Below are 26,485 nucleotides of genomic sequence, written 5' to 3' on the forward strand. Positions count from 1 at the left end.
TCCAGGAACCCCAGTACCACCAAAAAAATAAAATAAAATAAAATAAAATAAAATAGGGCTGTAGTAGCTCGGATGTAGAATGCCCCTGGGTTTAATCACCTGTACCATAAACCGAGTAGATAGGAGGGCCAAAAGTCAGCTCGATATAAGAACCCTTGACAGTGTTAGTTTTCCCCGGGGTCCTCGCCCCAAAAGTGGCATGTGGAGGTGGGGGCGGTGGGAGACATTCAACAAATGCTAAAACTCAGAGAAATAATGTCCCTGGATTTGGTGAAAACTAGAACTGAACCTATTCTGTTCCTTTTCTAGAAAATCCGAGTTAAACTGCTTAGGCTTGAAGGGAAAACAATGCACATATCAAAAAAAAAAAAAAAAAAGGCTTTCTAAGATAAGCAATAGTAAGCTCTGTAGCTGGGATCAGGTCATGTGTTGGGCTGAGAACCAAGTGAGTTGTGTTAGGGCTCCCCAAATAATAACAATTTATTTCACAATACCTTCAGGCTCACAAACTGCCCAGGATGACACTGCATAAGCCACAGCCATGGCAAAGATGGCAAGGGGCACTGCTCTCACCAGCTAGGTGTTGGATCTCACCTGGCCAGCCCCCACACGCGCCACTTGAATCCAAGAGCACATCAAAAAGATCAGTAAGCCAGGTATGGTGGTGCACGCCTGTAATACCTAGTACTTGGGAGGCTGAGACAGGAGGATCATAGGTTTGAAGCCAGCCTTGGCAACGTAGCGAGGCTCTCAACTTAGCAAGACCCTGTTTCCAAATAAAAAATTAAAAAATGGCTGGGGATGTAGCTTTGAGGTAGAATGCCCCGGTGTTCAACCCCCAGCACCACCAATTTAAAAAACAAATCATTAACCACGATCAAGTGGGATTCATCCTAGGGATGCAAGGTGGCTCAACATGTGCAATAAATAAAAGCACCACGCCATATCAATACAATAGCACACAAAACCTGACCCTCAACAGCTACAAAGTACACGCTTGATGAAATGGAATGTTCCTTCATAATGAACACCGACAAATTAGGTATGCAGGGAACGTATCTTGGCACAATCGAGGGCGTATACAATAAACCCGTATCTGGCATAGTAGCAAGTAAGGACTTGGCATCAGGAACAAGGCAAGGGTGTTTACTACCACCACTCTTATTCAATACAGCACTGGGAGTTTCCGCTAGAGCAGTAGACAAGAGAACAATATAGAGCATCCAAACGGGAAAGGGGCAGTCAAATTATCCTGTTTGCAGAAGACATGACCTTATATAGAAAAGAGCCTAAAGATCCCACCAAAAACTGGTTAGAGCTAATACATAAAATCAGTAGGGTTGCTGAATATACAACCAACACATATATTTCTTGTTTTTTTAATACACTAATAATGATATTGTTGAAAAAGAAATAAAAAAGCAACCCCATTCACAATAACTACCAAAAGATCTAGGAATAAGTTTTATTAAACAGATGAAGGATCTCTATTTCACTGATAAAAGAAAATGAAGAGGATACAAAAGAGTGGAAAGACCTCCAATGTGCATGGATTGGAAGAACACTGTTAGAATACTAACCCAAAAGCACTTTATAGATTCAGTGCAATTCCTATCAAAATACCAGTGACATTCTTCATGGAAATTAAAGACAATATTCTTAAAATTCACACGAAACACAAGCTGGACATGGTGGCGCACACTTGTAATCCCAGCATTCGGGAGGCTGAGATGGGAGGATCGCAGTTCACGGACAGCCTCAGCTACTTAGTGAGGCCCTTTGCAATTCAGTGAGACCCTGTTTTTTTGTGTGTGTGGTACTGGGGTTCCTGGAAGCCCTTCTACCTCTGGGCTACACTCCCAGACCTATTATATATATATATATATATATATATATATATATATATATATATATATATATATTTTTTTTTTTTTTTTTTTTTTTTTTTTTTTTTAAATTTGGAAACAGGGTCTCTTAAGCCAGCGCGGTTGGCTTCGAACCTGTGCGATCCTCCTGTCTCCACCTCCCAAGTGCTGGGATTACAAGTGTGCACCAACACGCCCGGCAGTGAGACCCTGTTTAAAAATAAAGAACAAAAAATAGGGCTGGGGGTATAGCTCAGAGGTAGAATGTCCCTGGGTTCCATCCCTGGTACCATACATGCACACACAAAAAAACCAAAAACAAAACAAAAAACATACAAAACTACAAAAGACCCCAAATAGTCAAAGCAATCTTGAGCAAAAAGGATAAAGCTGGTAGGATCCCAATACCTGAATTCAAAACATATAAACCAAGCCAGGTGCACACATCTGTAATCCTAGTACCTGGGAGACTAGGACAGGAAGATCACAGATTTGAGGCCAGCCTCAGCAAGAGACCCTGCTTCAAAAGTTAGAGGTGGAGGCCAGAAGTAGAATGCCCCCGGGTTCAATACCCAGTATCTCCCCCTCCCCCCAAAAAAAATCTACAATGCCATAGTATCCAAAATAGCACGGTGCTTGTAATAAAAAGACACATAGACCAATGGAGAATCCAGAATAAAGAATTTGGGGAGCCAGGTATGGTGGTACATGCTTGTAATCCCAGCATTTGGGAGGCTGAGACAGGCGGATCGCGGTTTGAGGACAGCCTTAGCTACTTAGCAAGGCCCTCTGCAACTCAGTGAGACCCGGTTTCAAAATAAAGGATAAAAAATAGGGCTGGGAATACAGCTCGGAGGTAGAATGCCCCTGGGCTCCATCCCCAGTACCAAAAAAAAAAAAAAAAAAAAAAAAAAGAACTTGGGGGGAAAAAATCCCCATCTTTACATTCAACTGTTTTCTGAAAGAGGCATCAAGAGAACACACTGACAACAGACAACCTTTTGTTTTTTTGTTTACTTATCTTTCTTGTGGTACTGGGGGTGGAACCCAGGGGCATTCTACCTTCGAGCTATACCTCAGCCCTATTTTTTAGTATTTTATTTTTTATTTTTTGAAACAGGGTCTCACTGAGTTGTGAAGGACGCCTTGCTAAGTAGCTGAGGCTGTCCGCCTACCGTGATCTTCCAGTCTCAGCCTCCCAAATGCTGAGATTACAAGCGTGCGCCGCCACGCCTGGCAAAGAGCCTTTTGAATAAGCAGTGCGGGAAATCATGAATCTGCCAGAGACAACAGAGAAGGAACCGTTTCATTATACTGGTCTTGGCAAAAATTTTTTGAGTATGACCCCAAAAGCACAGGAAACAAACGAAGTGGCAAAATGACACTAGATTAAACCAAAAACGTGTACACAACAGAGGAAGTAACAGGAGACAACCGATGGAAGAAAATGTATGCAGACTATTCTCCCAAGGGATCGATTTCCAGAACACCAGGTGACCGAAGCTGGTGTGGTACCCACGCCTCTAGCTCCGGTGTAGGCTAGGACAGGATGACCGCAGGTTCAAGGACAGCCTCAGCTAATTAGTGAGACCCCATTTCAGAATGAAATAGGGCCAGGAGTGTAGCTCTGAGGTAGAATGCCCCTGGGTTCAATCCCCAGTACTGAACACACATGCAAAAGAATATAAAGGAGCTCAACCAATGACCCAGGTAGTTCTCAAGAGAAGATATATAAATGGCCACCAGTATATGACAAGACCCTCAGCTCCTAGTCATCAAGGAAGTGCAAATTAAAATTACAATGCGTCCTCTCATCCCAGTAAAAAGGCTATTTTCAAAAAGATAAAAAAGAAAACAAATTCTGATGGGGATGTGGAGAAAGGGGAATTCTCATATGTTCTTGGTGGGAATGTAAATTAGTACAGCCATATGGAAATAGTATAGGGGTTTCTCAAAAACACTAGAAACAGCCAGGTGTGGTGGTGTGCCCTTGTAATCCCAGTACTTGGGAGGTTGAGTCAGGAGGATCACAGGTTCGAGACCAACCTTACCTACTCAGTGAGGCCCTCTACAATTCAGTGAGACCTGTTTCAAAATAAAGAATTAAAACAGGTGTGGAGTGTAACTTGGAGGTAGAATGCCCCTGGGTTCAATCCCCAATACCGCAAAAAAAAAAAAAAAAAGAAGAAGAAGAAGAAGAAGAAGAAAAAAAAAACTAGAAATAGAACTACCATATGACCCAGCATCCCACTCCGAAGTAAATACTCAAAGGAAAGGGATACAGTACGTTGAAGAGACGTCTGATCTGGCATGTTTATTACAGCATAGTTCAAAATAGTCACGATGTGGAATGATCTAACTGTTCTTCAACAGATGAGTGGATAAAAAATGTGGTGCGTATCCATAATGGAATATTATCCAGCTATAAAGAAGAATAAAATACTGCCATGTGCAAAAGCATGATGTGGGCGTTATGTCAGGTAAAGCTAGTCTGACACACCAAAACAAGCCCTGCATGTTCTTACTTGGATATGGAGTCCAAGAGTAGAATAGTGGTTGCCAGAGGGTGGGAAAGTGTGGAATAGGAAGGGTGAAGAGGACATGGCCGACGGGTAGAGTGGAGCAGCTGGCCAGGGGGATGACCTCTGCTGCTATTCAGCACAGTAAAGTGATCACAACTGGCACAACTAATATTTCAAAATTGCTAGCAGAGAAGATTTCGGATGTTCAACACAAAGAAATGGTAACTGTCTGAAATGATGCAAACACCAATTAACCTGATCGGATCACTATACATTACAGCCCTGTATGGAGACATTACCAAGTACCCCAGAAATATGTACAATTTGCTATGTGCTCAACTAAAACAATTGTATCTCCTTACAAACTCTTTTCTTCTTTTTGTGATGATGGAGATTGAACCCAGGAGCACTCTACTTCCAAGCTGCATCTCTAGCCCTTTTTCTGGTGGGAAAGGGTCTCTGGAGGTTGCTGAGTCTCACCACACTGCTGAGGCTGTCCTTGAACCTGCAACCCAACCGCCTGAGTCTCCCAAGCACTAGGATTGCAGGTGTATCCCACACCCAGCTTTCACACATCCTCCTACATGATCACAGAGAGCAAACTGTGGACAGGATTTGAACAGTGAGACGGAAACAACCAGTGGGCAGGATCCGGGAAGGAAGGTCTGGGCTGGAGTAAACCCTCATCTTCTGCAGCAGGAGGTCAGTAATATTAAAACATAAAACTAGAGCCGGGTGTGGCAGCGCACACTTGTGATCCCAGCACCTGGGAGGCTGAGACAGGAGGATCCAGGTTCACGGACAGCCTCAGCTGCTTAGTGAGGCCCTCTGCAACTTAGTGAGACCCTGTTTCAAAATAAAGAATAAAAATTAGGACTGGGGGTATAGCTCAGAGGTAGAATGCCCCTGGGTTCCATCCTTAGTACTGCAAAAACAAACAAACAAACAAACAAAACAACAACAACAATAACCAAAAAAAAACCATATAAAACTAAACAAGCCAAGCCACAGCCACATAGCAGTGTGGTCCTGGGGACACAGGAGGCTGCTTCCTGGAACAGCTTGCAGCACCACTGAGGTCACAGCTGCACTAGATCCTGTTGCCACGTCACTCAGTAAACAGGGAGGATAGCAGGAAAGAGGTCTAGAAGAGCCGCGCCTCGAACCTGGACCAGCATGTGGCAGATGTCCGCGTGGCCGGCCTCTGCTGCGGCATGCAGTGGGCAGCGCTTATTCTGGTGCTCCATTTTGAAGTTGGGGTCGATTCCATCAACTGTGAACAAACGCAGTTTTAATCATCATGTCAGGTGCAGCCACCGAAGCACGCCTGGGTGCTCCTAACAGTGGTGATACCCACGTGGGGGCCACCTCCTCAAGATGAGCGGCCAACTCTTTGCCAGGTCAGAACCCGGCACCTCACTCTGGCCAGACCCACCTCCACGCACAAGAGTAAGGACACGCGCTCGCTGCACGAGTCGAGCAGACGGTCTGTCATCGAAGGCAGCCAACGGTAACCACTCACCTCCTCGCTGCCCTCGCTGGGGATCTCTGCTTCTGTACATTGCTGGTCTCGGCCTCCCCTAGGCCAGCGAGGGTGCCGACAAGGGCAAGCCCAGCACGGAGGCCCCAAGACTAAGGGCTTAGACATTTGTCCAGGCATTAGGCAGAGAGCCCAAACACACATCAGTGAAGCAATTTAGAACTGTGTGAAGTGTAGGAGGGTGATGAATACCATTGCCATTTGGTCAAAATTAAACCTGTTTTCAGAGCAAACTATTTAGTTTCTTTCATGAATTGCTGTCAGGCAACAGAAGATGTATTTCAGAGATCAAACCTAGAGCTATGCACTTAGAGATCAAGCTGCACTGGACCAGCTCTGACAAACACATTGTGGGCAGGAGAGTCATCTGTTATAAGGTGCCAGTTCCTGAACACGGCATCCATCCCATAGGGACACTCTACCAGCACTACTCCCACCAGCAAGGATGCCGCAGCTCCTTTCTTGCCACACATAACAAAAGGCCCCTTGCGCTCCTGTTACTTTTTAGGCATCTTAGGTTCTGCTTTATTTAATAGTAACCTACCTGATTCCATTTTAAAAATGAGAAATGGAAATGCATAGAGAGTATTCCTATTGCCCTGAGGAGGTGAGCATCAAGACCATAAACAGGCCGAATACCAGTGGGCACCGAATTTCGCTACAGAGGAATCAGAGAATTATAAACATAAAAATAGTAAGATGGGGCTCAGGAGAAAAGGAGTAACCAAGAGGCCACGACCTGCTCCTTCTGGTGCCCACAACTGCCCTGCAGGTGACTCACCCAGCATGAGGAGCACCTTCTGTAGTTCACCCTGCCTGGCAGAGAAGTACAGCTGCTTTGGGTGGAAGCGAAGCTTCTTGGGTCTGTGGGAAAGCAGAAGACAGCAATCAGCATGGGCCTGGGTTGTGCCTGCAAAGCTGGGAGCTTGATAGCTACCTGCCAGTCCCTCAAGGTTACGTGCACCAAACCGGTCAGTCTTGAGGCATCCCGCAGGCAAACAACAAATAAGCAACCATCTTCTCACTCATGGCTCATGCCTTAAGACTTCTGCACAAGGTGGTGAGAGCCCACCCAAGGTGCAGGTGAGCCACTGCCTTGCAGGAGTGAGGGAGGCCCAGAGGTACCACTGACTTGCACTGAACACAGCAACGACAAGGCTGTGTGCAGCTCAGTCTCAGGGGTGACCACAGCCATCCTGCACTCACCAGTTAACCTCCCGCAGTAAGGAAAGGGCCTGGGACACTGAGCACTGAGGATGTGGGCTTTTTGCTATGAAACTTAAAATCACTAAGTTGTTAAATCTTAATTAAACTAAGGGGATGAGGAGAGGCTGCAGTCAGAAACAATTTGGGACCTGGTTGGTGGGCAGGGACTATGGAAATGTAAGAACAGGCTCAGAGACCAGGTTGGAGGCAGATGCAGACAGAGCTGAGGGAGAAGCCATCCAGAGAGAGGAAGAGGGACAGGAGGAATCTGTCAACACCAAGATTTTTTGGTAAGGCAGAAAAGTGAATGTGCTGCTTTTCCGGGATCCAGGGAAAGAGTGGACACAATGCAATGGGTTGGTCTGTCTCCCTGAGGAGGATGTGGCCATCCCCAGGGAGGGAGGACGTGGGAGCCCCGAAGGCCAGGAGGCTGGCGACAGATGCACCTACACTGCAGGGCTGGGACTCGGGATGGAGCGGCAGCAGCAGAGTCAGCTTTGGGCAGCTCCCAGGTCCATCTATGGAGCTCCCAGGACGGTCCTTGCTTAGGACTTCAAGGGCCTCACCACTTTTTCTAGCATGATGAAGAGGACCGTAACTTGGAAAATTTTCCCCACACAGTGTAAAGACACATGATTTGTTCTGACCAACAGTGCCACTCCAAAAGCTGAAAAGCACTAGCAGCCCTGGGGCAAGGCACTGAAGAGTCATCTCGAGTCATCTCTGAAACACAGACCAGCTCTTACTTTTCGGAATCCAGAGCAATCAGAGCGCTTTCCAAGGTTTCCTTCCCAGGCCCCTGGGAAAGGCCAGAGGTTGGCCTCAGGAGCCCGGCTGGACCTGTGGGATCAAAGCCCTCGGGCACGGGGGGAGCTGCGCTTTGTGGCTTGTCGTCCTCAGAAAGTGGGGCTCCAGCAGTGCTTTGGGAGGAAATCATTGAAACGTTGGTTTTAGCATTTGAAAAAACTCCCTTCCCATGGAACCACTCAAGTATCAAACAGGACTTATTCCTCCTGTCCACGCATGCTGCTCCCCGCAAGACAAGAGCTAGCCCCTGGCTACCTGCTCAGTTCCGAGCATGACAGCCAGGAATCCAGAACCCTCTGTCCTGGGAAAGGCACTGCTCAAAGGTCAGGGGCAGGTCTGGGCTCCCAGGGCAGGCGCTTACGCCTGCTCCTATGAAGGCTTCAGGAGGCACCTATCCTGCCTACTACCCCCCCAATAGGAGACCCCACTGGAAGTGGTATTCAACGAATATCAAGTTTATAGATTAATAATAAGGATCACACACCTTTCCACGCTAGAGTTTTGAGGTATCAACAATTTGAGTCTTCAAATGACCTTCAAAGTAGTTTTGTTTTTTATCAGTGACACTTACTCAGCTCTGCTTCCTCTTTTCTGCTGGGTGGCTGTGGCTTTTGTTGCCATTTTGAGAGGATCTCTTCATAACCTCTTTTTTTTTAAGGGGGTTTAGTTTTGAAATAGGGTCTCACTAGGTTACTGAGAGTCTCACTACACTGCTGAGGCTGTTCTTGAACTTGTGATCCTCCTGTCTCAGCCTCCCAAGTACTGGGATTACAGGTATATACCGCCACAATTGGCTTCATCACCTCCTTTCTACCAGGATATGGCTAGTGGAACAAATGGCTGCTGCCCTCTGTCAGCTCTAAAAACTTACTAGCCAGTACTTGGAAGGCTGAGACAGGAAGATCACAGGTTCATGGCCAGCTTCAGCTACTTAGTGAGACCCTGTTTCAAAATAAAGAATAGAAATAGGGCTAAAGGTGTGGCTCAAAGGTAGAATGCTCCTGGGTTCAATTCCCAGTACCACCAAAAAAATAAAATAATAAAATAACCAGCCCGGGCATGGTCGCACACACCTATAATCCCAATACTTGGGAGGCTGAGACAGGAGGATTGCAGGTTTGAGACCAGCCTCATCAACTTAGCAAGACTCTCATTAGCGACCTGGTGAGAGTCTGTTTCAAAATAAAAATAAAAACAGATGAGGGTATAGCTCAAAGTTAGAATGCCCCTGGGTTAAATCACCAGTACTGGTGTGTGTGTGGGGCTTTCATCTACTTCTACTGAGTTCTTTTCAGAAAGGTGATTCTATTAGTTGTGGGGATACTTTTTGCTCTTTCAGACTGTTCTACCGTCTCCAGCGAGAGCTGCAACCCTGCTGCCAAGGAGCGCAGCAGGAGCAGCCTAAGGCAGCTGACATACTTCAGGCACTACGCTAGCGACAGAACACTCTAAGGACACACCAACCAAGGAAGTGTGGAAGTGGCTCAAAATAAGCAAGTGAATCTACGAGCCCTAAACGGAAGAAAGCCACGTACACGTGGCAATAAATGAACGCCAGTGTTCCCTACGTGCCAGAAATCATGAGCATCAGAGCTGGCTGAGTCCTCTGGATAAAGCAGCAGAAAAAAACACCAACGGAAGAGAGCCCCTTCTGCCCGGACACTGCGGTGAGCATGCAGCGTGCTCCGCCAAGTACCTGCCCGTGGTGGTGTCGGCCCTGCCCTCGGTGACCAGGCTCTTCTCCTGTCCGGGGACCGGCGTCACTGTGGAGGTTGTGTCTGCCTTTGCTATGGTCACCTCTTTGGCCTTGGAGGTCTCCTCCCCACAGTGGGGACAATAGCTGGCATTGTTGACTCGAGAGGCACAGTCCTTGTGGAAGCGATGAGAGACGCTGCTCTCGGGCTGACATTCCATGAAATTACCCTAGAATGGAAAGGTAAAACTCATTCTTAAAAACTGGGCCCAGCATTCGAAAAACCAGAGCTCTACTGAACCAGTCAGTTCTGACATGTGAAAAGCAGGTGAGCTTCATCTTGGCTCATCACTGCTGGTGAGAAGCAAGAATGGTGTGTCTGCCAAGAGCCCAGCACACGCCCACCACGTGCAGAGGGAGCAGAGGCTGCAGAGGCCACCTCAGGGCCCCCAGCCTGCAACCAAGATGGCTGGGGCTTTGTGTGCAGAAATGCTCACTTGAGAAGAACCTTTACGAGAAGACTGCTCTAAGGACCTCTGACAGGGCCACATTCTGTAGGGCTAAGCAGGCAGGCAGAACAAGAAACTGAGGTCAGAGAGTGCAGGAGATAATACTGGCATCTGGAGGGCCTGAGGCAGACCAGCACCAGCAAGAACTGCTGTGCTTACAGAAAGCTAGAGGCCGGAGGAAGTGGGAAAAAGCTCTTTCTCAGGACAACAAAATGGTATTTTCTGGACACAGTGGTGCACACCTATTCTCCAGTACTTGGGAGACTGAGACAAGAGAATGCAGGTTTGAGGCCAGCCTCAGCATCGTATTGAGACCCTGTTTCAAAATAAAATATAAAATAGGATAGGGGTGTGGTTCAGAGGTATAATGTCCCTGGATTCAATCTGTATATGAAAGAAAGGGGGGAAAAAACAAAACCAAAAGTGTATCTGACGCTGGGAAAGGCACAAAGTGTTACATCCAAAGACAAGCCATGGAGTAAAAGCTCCTGGCCCAGGTTGCAGCGGCTGGCAGGCATCTGCAGAACCTGAAGCTGTGGGTAAAGGAGCCTGTTCTGGAGGCCTGCAGAACCTGAAGCTGTGGGTAAAGGAGCCTGTTCTGGAGGCCTGGGGCACGGGAGGGAGAGTACAAATGTCTGATGAAGGGAGCTGCTGAAGACAAGACCCTAAGGACAGCAGATGAGGGCGCAGCAGAGGGTGACGGCGTGGTTCTCCTCTCCTCAGGAGCTCACAAGGCACAGCAAGGGAGGGGGAGGGGCAGCATCAAGCTCAAGAGCCATGGGGAGCCGGGCACGGTGATACATGCTTGTAATCCCAGGATCTGGGAGGCTGAGACCGGAGGATCACGGGTTCACAGCCAGCCTCAGGTACTTAGTTATACCCTCCGCAACTTAGTGAGACCTTGTTTCAAAATTAAGAGTAAAAATAGGGCTGGGCGTGTAGGTTAGAGATAGAACTCCCCCGGGTTCAACCCTCAGTTCAACAAAACAAAACAAAAAACAAAAAACAAAAAACCGAAAAAACAAAACAAAACAAAAAAAGCTCTGGTGAGGGGCTCGTGGAGCCCTGGAGACCTCCTCGAGGTGGGCCCGGTCTTGGGACTGGGCTGAATCTACGAAGAGAACACAAAAGGCCGCCAGGCAGGCTGAACTCTTACCGCGGTGCAGAAGTAGCCGCAGCCAGGACAGCACTGGTGCTTCACCATGCGGCCCCGATGGTCCTCACACAGCACCAGGAGCGGTGCCTTGTTGGACGGACGCATCAACTCGTACTTGACCACGCTGTTTGTGCAACGGCCCAACTGCAACCAGACAAGGCTGGGTCAACGACAGCTGTAAAGGGACAGCTTTCTGCCCATGGGCCCTGGAGCATGGCCCCGCGTGGGAGGCACTCAACAATGTAAGATGACTGCATGAGCTCTGAGTCTTAGGAGGAGCACCTGCAGCACACATGTCAGCTCTGGAGACCCTGAGAAGGAAGGCCACATCTCCCACAGCTTGTGGCAGACGACAGCCAGGCGACCACAGACAGAGAACTAAGGGCTTCAGGCAGAAACTGAAAAAAACTTGAGGGTGAGAGGAAGGTTGGGCTGCATACTGAAGAACAACATGTGCACGCCAGGCAGGGTAGCCCAGGCCCTTACGGAGGCATCAGGGAATGGCAAGTGAACTCCTGAGTGCTCCAGGGCAGGGGGCATCCCAACACTGGGTCACAGTGGAGAAGTGTGGAATGAAAGGGAGCAAAGGCTCCTGGGTCTGCCTGACAGCGAGGGGCCTGGCGCTCCCAAAAGGACCAGTTACAAGAACAGCCGGAGGTCAGGAGTAGAGGCCACTCACAGGCGAGGACAGCTGAGAAGCTTCTGCATACGACAAAGCACTTGAGGACGGGTGACTTTGCTACTCAGACAAAAGGTACTGGTTTACAGGTAAAGCACTCTGGAGCCAGTAGAAAAAGAAAAAAAACCAACTTGAGTAACAATCCACAAGAGAACTGCTACAAAGGCCCTAAACAAATGACGAAGTGCTCAGAGAACGCAACACAGATGCCCCGTCCCTTCCAGCAACGGTCACCAGGCTAGTCTTCAGCACTTGTAGCAGCAGCCCTGGTTTCTGTAAAAGGACTTAGCACTTAATTCTTCCCAAATAGGAATCAAATAGCTTACAAAACATAGTCTTATGACTTTGTCTGAAGAAGTAAATTAAGTGCATAGGAATATACCCAGAAAGACAGAACAGTTTCAATAACCAATTGGCCCACTGTGCAGGGGAAGGACATTCTTCAGATGCATACATGACCTCCAGACCAATGAGGGCTTCAGTAGTAGCTACCCAGAACTGTATTAGACTCATCCAGGAGTTGGTGTGGTTTCTTTCTTTTTGTGGTACTGGGAACTGAACCCCAAGGCATTCTGAGCTATATCCCCTGCCTTTTTAATTTATTTTTTATTTAAAACAGGGTCTTGCTAGGATCATAGGTTCACAGCTAGCCTCAGCTACTTAGTGAGGCCCTTCACAACTTAGTGAGATTCTCTGTTTCAAAAAAAAAAAAAAAAAAAAGAGGCTGGATGGGGGTGTGGCTCAGAGGTAGAATGCCCTGGGTTTAATCTCCAACAGCACACAAAAGTAGGGAAAATTCAAGTCATAGGAGAAAAAATAATGTGGTATCTACAAAAAAAAGTCTAGAAGGATATACAAAAATAAAAAGTAAGATTAACTCAATTTTGGAATAAGGCAATTTATTTATTTATTTACTTGGTACTGAGGATTTAAATCAAAGGCATTCTACCAGCCTGACTTTTTTAAATTTGGAAACAAGGTCTCACTAGGTTGCTAAGAGCCTCTCTAAGTGCCAAGGCTGGCTTTGAATCTGTGATCCTCCTGTCTTAACCTCCCTAGAAATGAGATTACAAACCCCCACCCATAAGAAACAATTTATACTTTCTTTTTCATGCATGTACTTAGTATCTGAATTGTTTTTTTTACAGTCAGCATGTATTCATAAAACTAATAAGCTGCATGATTTTGTCTGGTTGTCCTAGGGTGGGGACTGCAGAGAGGTGAGGGTTAAAGGATTCCTCTGAGTGGCAGAATACAAGAAAGGTGATATTTTAGAGTAAGTGCTTTAAAGGAATGAAAATCAAGCCAAGTTAGGATTGAAAAAGAGAGCGGAAGCAGGAAAGGTTAATGCACAAGGGGGACAAATACGCTGGCACTCAAGGTGCTCTGAATACGGTTCCATGGGAGAAGGGAGCAGGATAACCCAGGAATGCAGGGCAGAGCAGGAGAGAAGCACGGGTGTCCTCACAAGGTGGAGAGCAACTGGACAAGCAGGCACCAACTCGGCAAAATACAGATGGCTCGGCTGGACGCGGTGGGGTACGCCTATAATCCCAGTACTTGGAAGGCTGAGACAGGAGGACCACAGGTTCAAGGACAGTCTCTAGCAAGACCTTGTTTCAAAATAAAAATAAAATAGGGCTAGGGTAGAGCCTAGAAGTAGAATGCCCCTGGGTTCCATCCCCAGTGACACACACACACACACACACACACACACTACAAATGACTCAAACAGGACTGCCTTTGGACAGGAACAGGTGCAGAATGCTGAGGAATAGGGGGCCGAAGGCCTGATGCTCATGTGGAGGGAGAGCAGGGCTGGTCTGGGAAAAGCAGACATGGCCAAGCCCCAGACTCACCATGTATACTACTGGTAGCAGCCTTCCAACCCGGCCACCACTAGGAAGGCCTTCCTACCAGCTTTAGAGTGCCTCCTTTGTTCTATTAAACATTTTATTCAGAAAAGTTTAAACAAATCAGAGAAGAGTGGATCCCTTACGAGATCACACCTAATATTAAATCAGCAACATTTCCTTTCTCATCTGAGCCATGGCAACGTAATCTTTGTGCTTGGGAGAAACGGCTGGATTGTTTATGGGCAAATTTAAGTGATTCAGGGCACATCACTAGTAAGCCATCTTTAACAGGATGTAAGGCCATCCTCATATCCTCAGAGCACCTGCTGCCCAGGGTTCCAAGGCTCATCGTGCCGGCACACTGGGGCACACACAAGACAAGCACAAGGCACCTTGCCGGTTTCTCACCACCTACAGAGTTCTCTCTCCTTTGCTCCCTTTACTGTTGAAGAATCTGGGTAATCCACGCTACAGAGCCCTTCCTTCTGACTTGGGACAGTTCTGTCAGGGCCAGGCTCAGAGGGGGACATGGCTGGCGGGGGCGCATGCCTGCATGCAGCACTTTGGGCCAGTATCTGTCCCTGGCCTCTGGCTCTTTCTCTCTGGTTCCCACCGCCACAAGCTGAGCTTGGCTTTTCCTCCTCCACCCCACCCTAAAGCCCAACTACCATGGTCTCTGCCTTGGAGCTGGCTGGCTGAAACCTCAGAAACTTTGAGCCTTAAGATGAACTTCTAAGATACGCTTGTCAAGTGTTTCAGTCACAGCAATGAAGAGGCCAGCTAAAACAACCAGCAAGGTTCCCTTTCAAGGGAACTTTATCATTTGAGCCCCTAAAACCTGGCAGTGGGATCTAGACTGTGGTGAGCCCCTCCAGGCCAAGACAAAGTCTCTGAGTCGGATCCAGACTCTACTGACTCATGCTGACTCCCCAGCTTCATGTGCTGAGCCAGGTGACGTGTCCACAGGCAAAGGCCCTCCTCCTTCTGTACTACGCTGCCCAAGCAGGGGCAGGCAGGTGAGAGAAAGCCAGGGAGGGCAGGGACAGCCTTGGGCCAACACACCTCCCACTCCAGTCTCCTCTTAAGACCTCATCGTCTAGCACAGGACTGACCTTTGTGTAGCTATGATGCAACAGGAAGACTAAAGCCAACTGGCTGAACCAGAACAAGGAGGACAAGCATAGAGATGGTGCTGAGGGAGAAGTGTGTGCATAACACACGGTCACAAACACCTTCAGACGTGAATTCATGGCGACTCTGGGGTTGCAACAGGAAGGCAAAGTGTTAATTAGAGGAGATAGGACAGTCTTAGAATGCAAAATCTCAAACTGGTCTTTCCTGAGCAACCTCACTTGAGAAAAGACGGAGGTAATGCCACCAACACAAGAGGGAGCCAGAGACATGTGACCCCAAAAGAAAAAAGGTGAGGCGCCTCTAAGGAGATCCACACAGCACCGACTCATCCGTCTGGGATGAGTTTACAGGAAGTACACAGAAAATGGAAAATGAGGTATTATTAACTCGGAAGAAAAAGTTTTTTAAATGGTACCAAAAAGGAAATGTGATTGAGGCACCCCACCTACTCAGCTGCAAACACCCACAGCACATCCTGGAAACTGGCGTGCTGCTGAACCAGCCTGCAAACAGCCTGTCTGCCGAAGACACTGCGAAAAGACTGAAGAGCAGTCCTGAGGGGAGCCAAGGATATCTCCATGTGGAAATCCAATAAGCCACACAGAAAGTAGAGTCACACTGGAAAAAACTGGGAGAGGTCAGAGGTTGTCTCAGGGAGGAGGACCTGAACGGCCAGAGCGAGGGCCTGTCTCAGAGGTGTCAGGAGTCTGAGGCATGTTCCACTGTGCTGAGGGCAAAGTAGGCCATGGCCATCTCTGTGGTCAGAAGCCAGGGCAGTCGTTCTGGGAGAGCATGAGGAGGCTTGGAACAGATGCACTTTTCAGTACTGCAATAAAGGTTGAACAAGGAGAGGAACCTTTCAGTGCAAGTGCCCAACAGCTTGTACTTATGCAGGTTCCCCCCATGGGGTAGCAGGACACAGAGAGAAGGGCAAAGCTCTGCCCCCACATCAAGAGCCTGGGCCACACATGTGCTCCAGGTCACCAGCGGAAGGCACAAGAGAAAGCGATGAGGGCCACAGCCCACTGATACAGTCGCAGCTGGGTTGCCAGAGGCCAATGTGGGCCACAAAAGCATGAAGCCCTGGGATCTACACACTCAGCAGGACCCCAAGTGTGGAGCAGGCACAGATCAGAACATGAGTGCTTGACATGAAGCCCACATAGACCCTTCCCCTCAGTGAGCAAAAGGAGAGCAAACCCAGGGCCAGGCACAGGCACGACCTCGCTGACTGGCAGGAGGGCCAGCCATAGTCTAGATGCAGCAGCAGTCCTGGCCAGGGCCTGGCACCAAGGTGGCGGCGGCAGCTGCTTCTTCTTTTTTTTTTTTTTTTTTCTTTCGCAGTACTGTGGATGAAACCCAGGGGCATTCTACCTCCAAGCTACACCCTACACCCCCAGTCCTACTTTTTATTCATTTATTTTTTTGGTGGTACTCGGAATGGAACCCAGGGGCCTTCTACCTCTGGGCTACACTCCCAGACCTATTTTATATTTTATTTGGAAACAGGGTCTCTTAAGCCAGCTTAGGCTGGCTTCGAACCTGCGCGATCCTCCTGTCTCAGCCTCCCAAGCGCGGGGATTACAAGCGTGCGCCACCACGCCCGGCTTAGTCTTTTTATTTTTATGAAACAGGGTCTCACTGAGTTGCGAAGGGCCTCACTAAGTAGCTGAGGCTTTCTGCAAACTGCGATCCTCCTGTCTGCCTCCCAAATGCTGGGATTACAAGGGTGCACCAACACACCCAGCCTCAAGGCTTCTTCTTGTATGCAAGGAGTATTCCCCAACATGGCTGAACTTCCCTGCATCAGCAGCAGTCCTGGACAGGACCCAACACTGAGGCTTCTTCTTGGATAAAGGGAATATTCCCCAACACGGCTAAACTTCCCCTGAATCAGCAACAAGGACAAAGCCCAGGTGCTGGGATTCCCAAACCTGGCTCCAGGATGATGGTCAACCACCACAGGCTTCTGGCACTGAATCCATTAACAGCAATTGGGAAGGATCCTGGATCCCTCAACCTGAATGCTGAGGCACACAGGGAAGAGAGGAACCCCGGGTGAAACAGAACCAGAAAGGACATCCATTAGCACACACCCAACCGCAGCAAGGCGGCCCTAAAGGAGCATCACTCCTAAAGAGATCTCACTCCACAAACCCCCAGGACAACGGCAACATGTGGAGAGAGATGTTAACATTTCTGGTCACACTAGGGGATGTTACTCATTAACACGGGGAGACCAGAGATCAGTTAAATACCCAACCAACAACAGGATGTGCCCCCACAACACTGAAGCTTTTGGTCCAAAGACAGACAATGCTGATTTAGAGGTCTTCTACCAGAGGAATTTAAACCCATTGTCAGACAGAGAAATCATCAATAGAAAAAGATTTTGGTGACCCAAATGTCACCTGAATGACAGCCTGGGACTCTAAAAGAAGCCAATGTAAATGAGAGAAATAAGGACATGTAGTCAGATGTGGTGTGCACACCTGTAATCTGAGTAATTAGGAATCTGAAACAGAGTATCACAAGTTCATGGCCATCTTCAACAACTTAGTGAGACGCTCAGCAACGAAGTGAGACCTTGTTGCAAAAAATAAATAAATAAATAAATAAAGCCAGGAACACCCTTGTAATTCCACTACTTGGGAAGCTGAGACAGGAGGTCCACAGCATCAACAACTTAGTGAGACAGTTTCAAACTAAGAAAACAAACTAGGGCTGGGGTACAGCTCGGAGGTAAAAGGTTCCTGGGTTCAATCCCCAGTATAAGAAAAAAAAAAGGTAGCAACAAAGATAAATAAGTATGCTCTCCAATCTGAAGACATTCCACAAAAAATGCGCCAAAATCCAAAATTTGTTAGCACCAATAATTCTTGGACTTTTATCATGTATAAATTATGCTCCCAAAAAACTGACTTAAGCCGGGCGTGGTGGCACACGCTTGTATACCCTGCACATGGGAGGCGGAGACAGGAGGATCGCACTGGTTTGAAGCCAGCCTCACTGGCTTAAGAGACCCTGTTTCCAAAGTGTGTGCCACCATGCCCAGCCCAACAAAAAAATTTTTAACATAGTGAATATAGATAAGAAAGCTACAGAGAGAAGAAAGAAAGAAAGAAAGAAAGAAAGAAAGAAAGAAAGAAAGAAAGAAAGAAAAGCAGAATCAATCCCACTGCATACCAGTGAAGACTGTCGAACACCAGCTCAGTACTCTGAGAAGGCCCAGGTATTTACTTTGTGTGTGTGTGTGGTACTTGGGATGGAACCCAGAGGTATTCTACCTCCGAAGTACACCTCTAGCCCTACTTCTTCTTTTATTTTGAAACAAGGTCTCACGAAGTTGCTAAGGCTGGCTGTCAATCTGCGATCCTCCCGTCTCAGCTTCCTAAGTACTGGGAACAAGTGTGCAGCCCCACACCCAGATCCACAGGTATGTATTCCACCTACCCAGTATGAAACTTATTACAGGGATAACAAATGGCCCTAGCAGACTAGGGAAAATTTGTCTGCACTGACAAAGTGCAGCCACTACTTACAGGAGGAACAACAAAAGTGTAAATTCACCATCATACAATTTCTAATGAATGGCTGACTTAGACAGTGATCACCAAGGATGTTAGAACCTTCAAGCAAGCTGGGCATGGTGACAAGTGCTTGTAACTCTAGTACTTGGGAGGCTGAGACAGGAGGACTGCAAGTTCACAGCCATCCTTGGCACTTAATGAGGCCCTCCACAACTTAGTGGGACCCTGTTTCAAAATGAAGAATAAAGAATCAGGCTGGAGGTATAGCTCAGAGGTAGATTGCCCCTGGGTTCAATCACCAATCCCCAGCAACACACACACACACACACACACACACACACACCAATCCCCAGCAACACAAACACACACACACACACACACACACACACACACACACACACACACACCCTTCAGGCAACAGGTTGCTGAAGAAGGGGAAAGTGAGCCCCAGAGAAGTAATGATTCACCTTAGGGATCCTTCTGCCTCCTAGCATGCCCCCTAAAAACACCCTAAGCAAAATTAAAGTACGAAACAGAAGTGCTAAGTACTTGATCTACCCATCTTTGAGCTGCAGAAACCAGGGGGAAATGACCTAAATATCACAGGAAAGCCATCAGCTGAATTCAGAATCTGGATCCAGTTTCTTCAATAGGTCAGCAGTGCAGGAAACTGGAGAAGGGGTGGCAGAGAGAATGTTTTACACTAGAAGAGACACAAAAGACTCCAGACTTTGCAAAAAAATGAGTAAACCTGCTTGGATCAGCCAAAGAAAAATATGTAAAAAGACATATCTTCTAACAGAAACATCGGACTAAGGATGAGGCACTACTTGATAACAAGAAATTTTGCTGGGTGTGGTGGCACACGCTTGTAATCCCAGTACCTGGGAAGCTGAGATAGGAAGATCACAGTTTTGCAGCCAGCTCACCTACGTAATGAAGCGCTCCTAAACTTAGTAAGATTCTCTTTCAAAATAAAAATGGGTGCCAGGCGTGGTGGCACACACTTGTAACCCCAGCACTTGGGAGGCTGAGACAGGAGGATCGCACAGGTTCGAAGCCAGCCTCAGCTACTTAGTGAGGCTCTCAGCAATTCAGTGAGACCCTGTTTCCAAATAAATTATAAAAATTTTTAAAAAAGTAAAAATGCCACTTCCGGGAAGATGGCGACCGAGAAAAGCGGGGCTTAAGAGTCCCGCTAACAACCAATCTCCATTACCACAAAAAGAGCGCCTTTCATAGCCAGAAAACACCATCAACAGAAAAACAAAAAAACCACCAGGCTCCAGAGAGAAAGCGGACTGAGAACAGAGCTCAGGGCCACAGAGGAGACACACGCGCCCGAGGACGCGGCAGCAGCGCCATACTGCCGGCGGCAGCGGCGAACTCAACGGACGGCTACAGCAAGCCAGGTGAGACTCTGCGGAACAGCCAGGCGGGATCTTTCGGCACAGAGAGGATTTAAAGCTCCCAGTGGCTGAGCTCAGCACACGCTGCAGGGATTCAGAGTGGAAATCAAAACCAGAGAAGAAAAAATACGCCAGCCTCATGGCCGAGGGCGTGGCAGAGGCGCCATATTGCCACCGGCGGCGGCAGCAGCAGTGAATTCACCGAGTCCAGTACAGCTACATCTACGTACTCAAGAACAGTGAGTCAAATTGCGGGCCACAGAGGAGAAATCCCAGTACTGTACCTCACTGTACCCAGTGAGGGAGTGGTGGTGGCAGAGATATCACACCATAGGAGAGCGTGCAACCTGGCACCCCCCATAGTTTAAAGCAGCCTCTATCGACTCCCTGGGTCGGAGACTCTGTGATACAACCCAGTAAAGGAGTAGTAGGGTCTGAGATAATACAGACTCGAGATCCAGAGCACCTTAAGTGAAGCCATAGGGACCCAAGGGAAGAACCCAGAGAAGGCACAAACCTCCGAAATCATGGGAAAGAGGAATAACACTGAAGTAATGAATGTGCACAACCCCACAACATCAGAACCTGATAAAACAGAAAATCAGAGATTTCTAGAAGATCAAATCAGGAAAATAACTGTAGAAATAATAGAGGTGCTTCGAAAAGAACTCAGAGAGAGCCAAAAAGAGATAAAGGATGCAATTAATGAAGTAAAGGCCTCAATTCAAAGCACAAACAACCGATTAGACCACATGGAGAACAGAATCTCGCTCTTAGAAGATGAGCAATCCAAAAATGAATGCATAGTTTCTAATCTAGAAAAAGATATCCAACAGCAGGAATCTGACATTGAAGAAATATGGGCCCATCTTAAGAGAGCTAACCTAAGAATAATTGGAATAGAGGAGGGAAAAGAAAGTGATACCAAAGGGATCAACAATCTCTTCAAGGAAGTAATAGCAGAAAATTTTCCAAATATAGAGCAAGAGGTTGATACACAGATCCAGGAAACTTATAGAACTCCCTTTAGACAGGATCCGAGAAGAGGATCCCCACGCCATATAATTGTCAAAATGACCAATGTGGAAGCCAAGCAGAGAATCTTAAAGGCAACAAAAACAAAGGGCCAAGTGACATTCAGAGGCAAGCCAATTAGAATCACTCCAGACTTCCCAAACCAAGTCATGAGAGCCAGAAGGGCTTGGAGTAACATATTCCAAACTCTGAAAGAAAACAACTTCCAGACAAAAATTTCCTATCCAGCAAAACTTTCTATCAAATTAGATGGAGAAATAAGAAGCTTCCATGACAAACAGAAACTGAAGGAATTTATGTCTTCAAAACCAGCGCTAGAGAAAATACTCAAAGAGATTAACTACAAAGAAGAAATAGGTAACACTCACCAGAACCAGAGAAACAAGAGTTTCCATCCAACAGACAACTAAGATTGGTTATCTGTGGAGATTCATTATTTATGTTAGTCTTTTACCTATCTCTAAATTGTATTGTTTGCCTTTATTGTTGTTAATTTTTAGGATTTCTAGTTGGAATATTAATATACCTTCAGATATAGCATTTGGAAATATTTTATCCAATTCTATTAGTAACTTTTAACTCTGTTTACATTGTCTTTGGATATACAATATTTTCTTTTATTTTTTAGGGAGTTTGTATATTCTTCTGTTGCCTGTGCCATTGAAATCATATCCAAGAAATCACTGCCAATTTCAATGTTGTGAGGTTTTATGACCCAGATTTTCTCCTAAAAGTTTATAGTCTTAAGATTTATATTTAGGTCTTTTATCTAGTTTGAGTTAATACTTGTATGTGGGATTAGGTAAGGGTCCAATTTTATTCTTTCCCATGTAATTATTATTTTTCAACAATATTTAGTTAAAAGATTATTATTTCCACCACCAAATCTTCGTGGAAACCTTGTCAAAAATAACTTGACAATATAGGGAAGAAGTTAGCTCTAGGCTTGTATTTAACTCCAATGGTCTATATATCTGCCTTTAGAACAGTACTACACTGTTTCAATTATTGTAGCTTTATATGGTTTGAAATCAGAAAATATACATCTTCTAGCTTTGTTTTTGCTTCGAGATTGTTTTGGGTATCTAGAGTCCATATTCCATATCAGGATAGATTTTTTTCTGAAAAATAAATATATGATAGTTTCACCTAAAAAAAAGAAAAAAATATTCTCTGGTAAGAAAGAAAGCAAAAAGAAATATTGAAATGTTATCTTTAAGTCATCAAAAGCTTGGTATCAGACAAATGAAACTGTTATGTGAGATTATCATTTTTAATTTTGGATAAATTGCTATAATACTAGATGTCAACCACTAAGCCAAGCATGGGAGGGAGGGATGGGGAGAGAATGGGGTGGGGATCGGGTGGGGGCTGACTGGGCGATGTGTGCGTGTATGTCTACAAAAGTTTGTATCCCACTATGATGTATGAATACAGTGCACAAATAAAATAAAATTAAAAAAAAAAAGTTAACAAACCAGAAAAAAAATAAAAAAATAAAAAAGTAAAAATGGGCTGAGAGTGTAGCTCAGAGGTAGAATGCCACTGGGTTACACGGCCAGTACTACTAAATAAATAAGATGGGAAACTGCTATTATTTTGTTACATGTAACATGCATTGCTTTTACATTTAAAAAAAATTATTTTGCCAGAAACAGTGGCACATGCTTGTTACCCCATCATTTGGGAGACTGAGATAGGAGGATCGTGGTTCATAGACAGCCTCAGCTACTTAGTGAGGCCCTTTACAACTCAGTGAGACCCTGTTTCAAAATGAAAAATAGGGCTGGGGTATAGCTCGGAAGTAGAATGCCCTTGGGTTCTATCTCCAGTACCTAAATAAATAAATAAATAAATAAATAAATAAATAAAAATATAGGGCTGGGGGTATAGCTCAGTTGGAGAATGCCCCTGGGTTCAAACCCCAGTACCCCCCCACAAAGGTAAACAAAGTAAAATAGGGCTGGGGATGTAGCTTGGAGGTAGAATGCCCCTGGGTTCCATCCCTAGGTACAGACAGAGGCAGGCAGAGGCAGGCAGAGAGAGCACATGAGGGAGGAGGAGAGAAGCTGGTTCTATGGTCAGAGCAAGTGAGACGAACATGAGAGGCTGGGTGAGAGCCACAGAGCCGCCAGCCAGCCTGGGACAAAGTAAACAAAGGCTAGTTTCTTCCTCTGAGCGAGCAAGACTAGAAACTTAAAATGTATGGATAACAAATTCACAGGAGAAATAAGGTTCTAAACCGAGACATAACACCAGATCCTCCCTACAACCTATGTCAAAGCATAACAGGAGGAGAACCAGTGGTTCTTAAAACATGTTTCCTGGACCAGGGGCATGAGTAGAAACTGGAACTTTTTAGGAAAGCAAAAACGCCAGGCTCGCCAGATTGGCTGAGTCAGAAACTCTAGCTGTGTTAATAGGCACTGGCGATGAGGGCCACTGGACACATCGCCAATAGCCTAATTCCAAGGCTGGCTGGCCCCTCACGACACAGAACAGCATGGGGCTGGCCTCTGGAACTGGGCCATGCCTGCCCTTCCCCTGGAGCCGTCATCTAGGCACGCTACCTGGCCTGCCTGCCCTTGCCTCTGGAACATAGGTAGAATGCAAGTATGTAAACTGCAGAGAGGGACCCAGGACAGCACCCAGCACTCAGAAGACGTAGTACAGCTGCTTTGCTGTTGTTACTTCAGTCATTCCTAACGCTTAGGGCTAAGACTCAGTACCACAGAGTTGATGAAAACGGCTCCAGAGAGGACAGAAGCCTCGCTGGCATGGTGACTAGAGGTGCCTGGCGGGTGTGGCAACGTCCTTCCCTGAAAGGACTGCTGCTCGGCCTCCCCACAACCACCTGCGGACCAGAGGCTCTAAGGGCTCAAAGAAACTTGCCAGAAAAAAATCTCAGAAAAGCCAATCTCTCCACATGATGCCTCTTCTCCCTCTTGTCTTCTGGAAGAAACAAGAGAGAAAGAGGCTATGAAATTCCCTCATTCTTTTTTTTTCTTTTCTTTTTTTTTGGGGGGTGGTGGTACTGGGGTTCCTGGAAACCCTTCTACCTCCGGGCTACACTCCCAGACCTTTTTTATATTTTTATTTGGAAACAGGGTCTCCTAAGCCTGCGCGCGGCTGGCTTCGAGCCTGCACGGCCCTCCTGTCCCCCCTCCCAGGTGCGGGGATCACAAGCGTGCCCAGCAGCCCGGCGACTCTCCTTTCTTAATGTTTTCTCTTTCGGCTTTTAGCAAGGCAGAGAAGAGCTTTACAAAGAAATCATGATCAAACCAGAGTAGAACAGCCACTTTACTCACACCCAGTGTGTACACTCACTTCCTTTCACGGCTGCAAGCTTCATTTTTACTCTATCCACTCCAGAATGAACCTTACTAGTTTTGTGCAGTCTGCCTGGGCGCCCTGCTCACCAACCCCATCAACTGAAGGAGTCGTGGAGTCTGTGATTCAGTGGGATGGCTAAGCCATCGGGGGCATGACAGATTCTCACTGCTGTTGAAAGTGAAAAGAGACTTGCTTACTTCGTGGTCCACACTTTCGGTAGCCATGCACTGGTTGTTGGCCAGGGTAGTGATCTCACGGCTCTTGGGGGTTTCCATCCGGCAGCTGCAGAGAGGCACTTCCTGAAGGCCGTCCGTCTCCAGCACGTCTGGACCGTTGGCCAGCCCTAAGTCACACAGACAGACATCAGCTCATGTAACCCTGACCTCCCAAGGGCCGTGCAGAGAGCAGTCAATCATAGAGGCTTTACAGTGACCTCACGTGCCGAAAAACAGAAGCAGCAACGCGGTTACCGCCTGGCAGCGCGCTCGGCAGGAGGCTCAGCCCCTCCACACCCACCCACACAACACCAAGGAGCAGCCTATGCCTCACCCACTGACCTGCAGCGGCTGGGGTGCTGAGAAATACTGTTAATCAGCCCTGTTCTTGGGGCCACGCCCTTAGCCAGAAAAGAGGCTGCACCTCCAGCCACTCCTAAATCTCTTGGTTTTCACACAAAAAAGCATTCACTACATGTCAAGATACATGTTTTTCTTGCTTGGTTTGAAAATTACACACACACACACACACACACACACACACACACACACACACACACACTTTTTTCAATTTGGAAGGTTTCAATAATGGTTTACTATCTAGAATATTATTTTCCTACCACCATAGTCCAAAGAGCTCACTTAATTAGCCTGACGAACAGAAAAGCTAGAAGAAACAAGCCATAGGAGAATGAGGGCTAAAAGTGCTAATGATGACAACAGCAAGTGTGATCTAAGTGAAGACTGACGTGGAGCCAGCACCATGAGGCAGCAGGCGCAGCCCACACCTGAGCACAGCAGAGACGCTGCGACTTCACCCCGCCTGGATGGGGTCCAGAGACACAGAGGCTGTGGGGTGCGGACGGAGGCTGCAGAAAGGCCTCAGTGTGGCTGGTGGCTACAAGGACTGCTGGTTCCAAAGGAAGCCAGAGCATCAATGTTCTCTTTTTTGTGAAGCACTCAAAGCAAAAGTTAGAAAGCAAAAGGATGATTTACACACTATTACCTCTCTTAATTAAAACTAATTAACTCTTGTATTCACATCTGAAAATATACTGCTGAAGTAAATCAAAATGGAGACTGGCTTAAGAACCTCCTAAGCAGAAAAAGCCAGACAAGCAAAGACGCTTTCAAGGCCTTCTCGGTAATGAAACCTGTGTTACAGAAAAGTGAAAATGAAGTCCAACCAAGCAGAAGTGGTCAACTGACTTTATAACAAAGGCTTGCCAGCAGAATAGAACAACAACTTAAACAGCAAATATTCTGATTACTTCCTGTTTGCCCTATGAGTGTTTCCCCTGCACAGCCCTGAACCACAGCTGTCTGACTTCAAGTTGCTTAAATAAGCTCTTCAGAAGTACACTGAGCCGGGCATGGTGGCACACACTTGTAATCCCAGCATTCAGGAGGCTGAGACCAGAGGATTGCAGTTCGTGGACAGCCTCAGTTATTTAGCGAGGCCCTCTGCAACTTAGTGAGACCCTGTTACAAAGTAAAGAATAAAAAATAGGGCTGGGGGTGTAGTTCGGAGGTTGAATGCCCCTGGGTTCCATCCCTAGACCTGCCAAAAAAAAAAAAAGAGTACGCTGTGAGTTAGGTGTAATAGCACACACCTGTAATTATAGTACTTGGAAGGCTAAGACAGGAGGATCGTAAATTCAAGGCGAGCCTCAGCACCCTGGGAAGACCCTGTTTCAAAACAAAAAACAGCCGGGCGTGGTGGCACACGCTTGTAATCCCCGCGCTTGGGAGGCGGAGACAGGAGGATCTCGCAGGTTTGAAGCCAGCCTCGAACCTGTTTTGTTTCCAAATAAAAATATTTTTTAAAAAAATAGGTCTGGGAATGTAGCCCAGAGGTAGAAGGGTTTCCAGGAACTCCAGTACCACCAATAAATAAATGAAATTAAAAAGGGTTGGGTGTATAGCTTAGTTTGGAGGTATAATGTCCCTGGGTTCAATCCTGTGACAAAAATACTCCAGTACCATTCTCCCAAAA

The 26,485-nt window shown here is 46.8% G+C and overlaps 1 protein-coding gene across 1 annotated transcript in view; it reads right to left on the minus strand.

Annotated features, from left to right (window-relative positions):
- EHMT1 (euchromatic histone lysine methyltransferase 1) overlaps nt 1-26,485 on the minus strand; it is a gene marked incomplete at both ends in the record, with an annotated part of 188,790 nt that overhangs the window by 42,376 nt on the left and 119,929 nt on the right. The window contains 6 exons of the mRNA XM_080709450.1: nt 5,554-5,660; nt 6,709-6,791; nt 7,880-8,053; nt 9,637-9,863; nt 11,299-11,442; nt 24,472-24,617. Of these exons, the coding sequence (XP_080565576.1) occupies nt 5,554-5,660; nt 6,709-6,791; nt 7,880-8,053; nt 9,637-9,863; nt 11,299-11,442; nt 24,472-24,617 (881 nt within the window). The remainder of the gene's footprint in view (nt 1-5,553; nt 5,661-6,708; nt 6,792-7,879; nt 8,054-9,636; nt 9,864-11,298; nt 11,443-24,471; nt 24,618-26,485) is intronic.

This window comes from Muscardinus avellanarius (assembly GCF_963383645.1).
Source record: "Muscardinus avellanarius genome assembly, chromosome: 13".
Lineage (NCBI taxonomy): Eukaryota > Metazoa > Chordata > Mammalia > Rodentia > Gliridae > Muscardinus > Muscardinus avellanarius.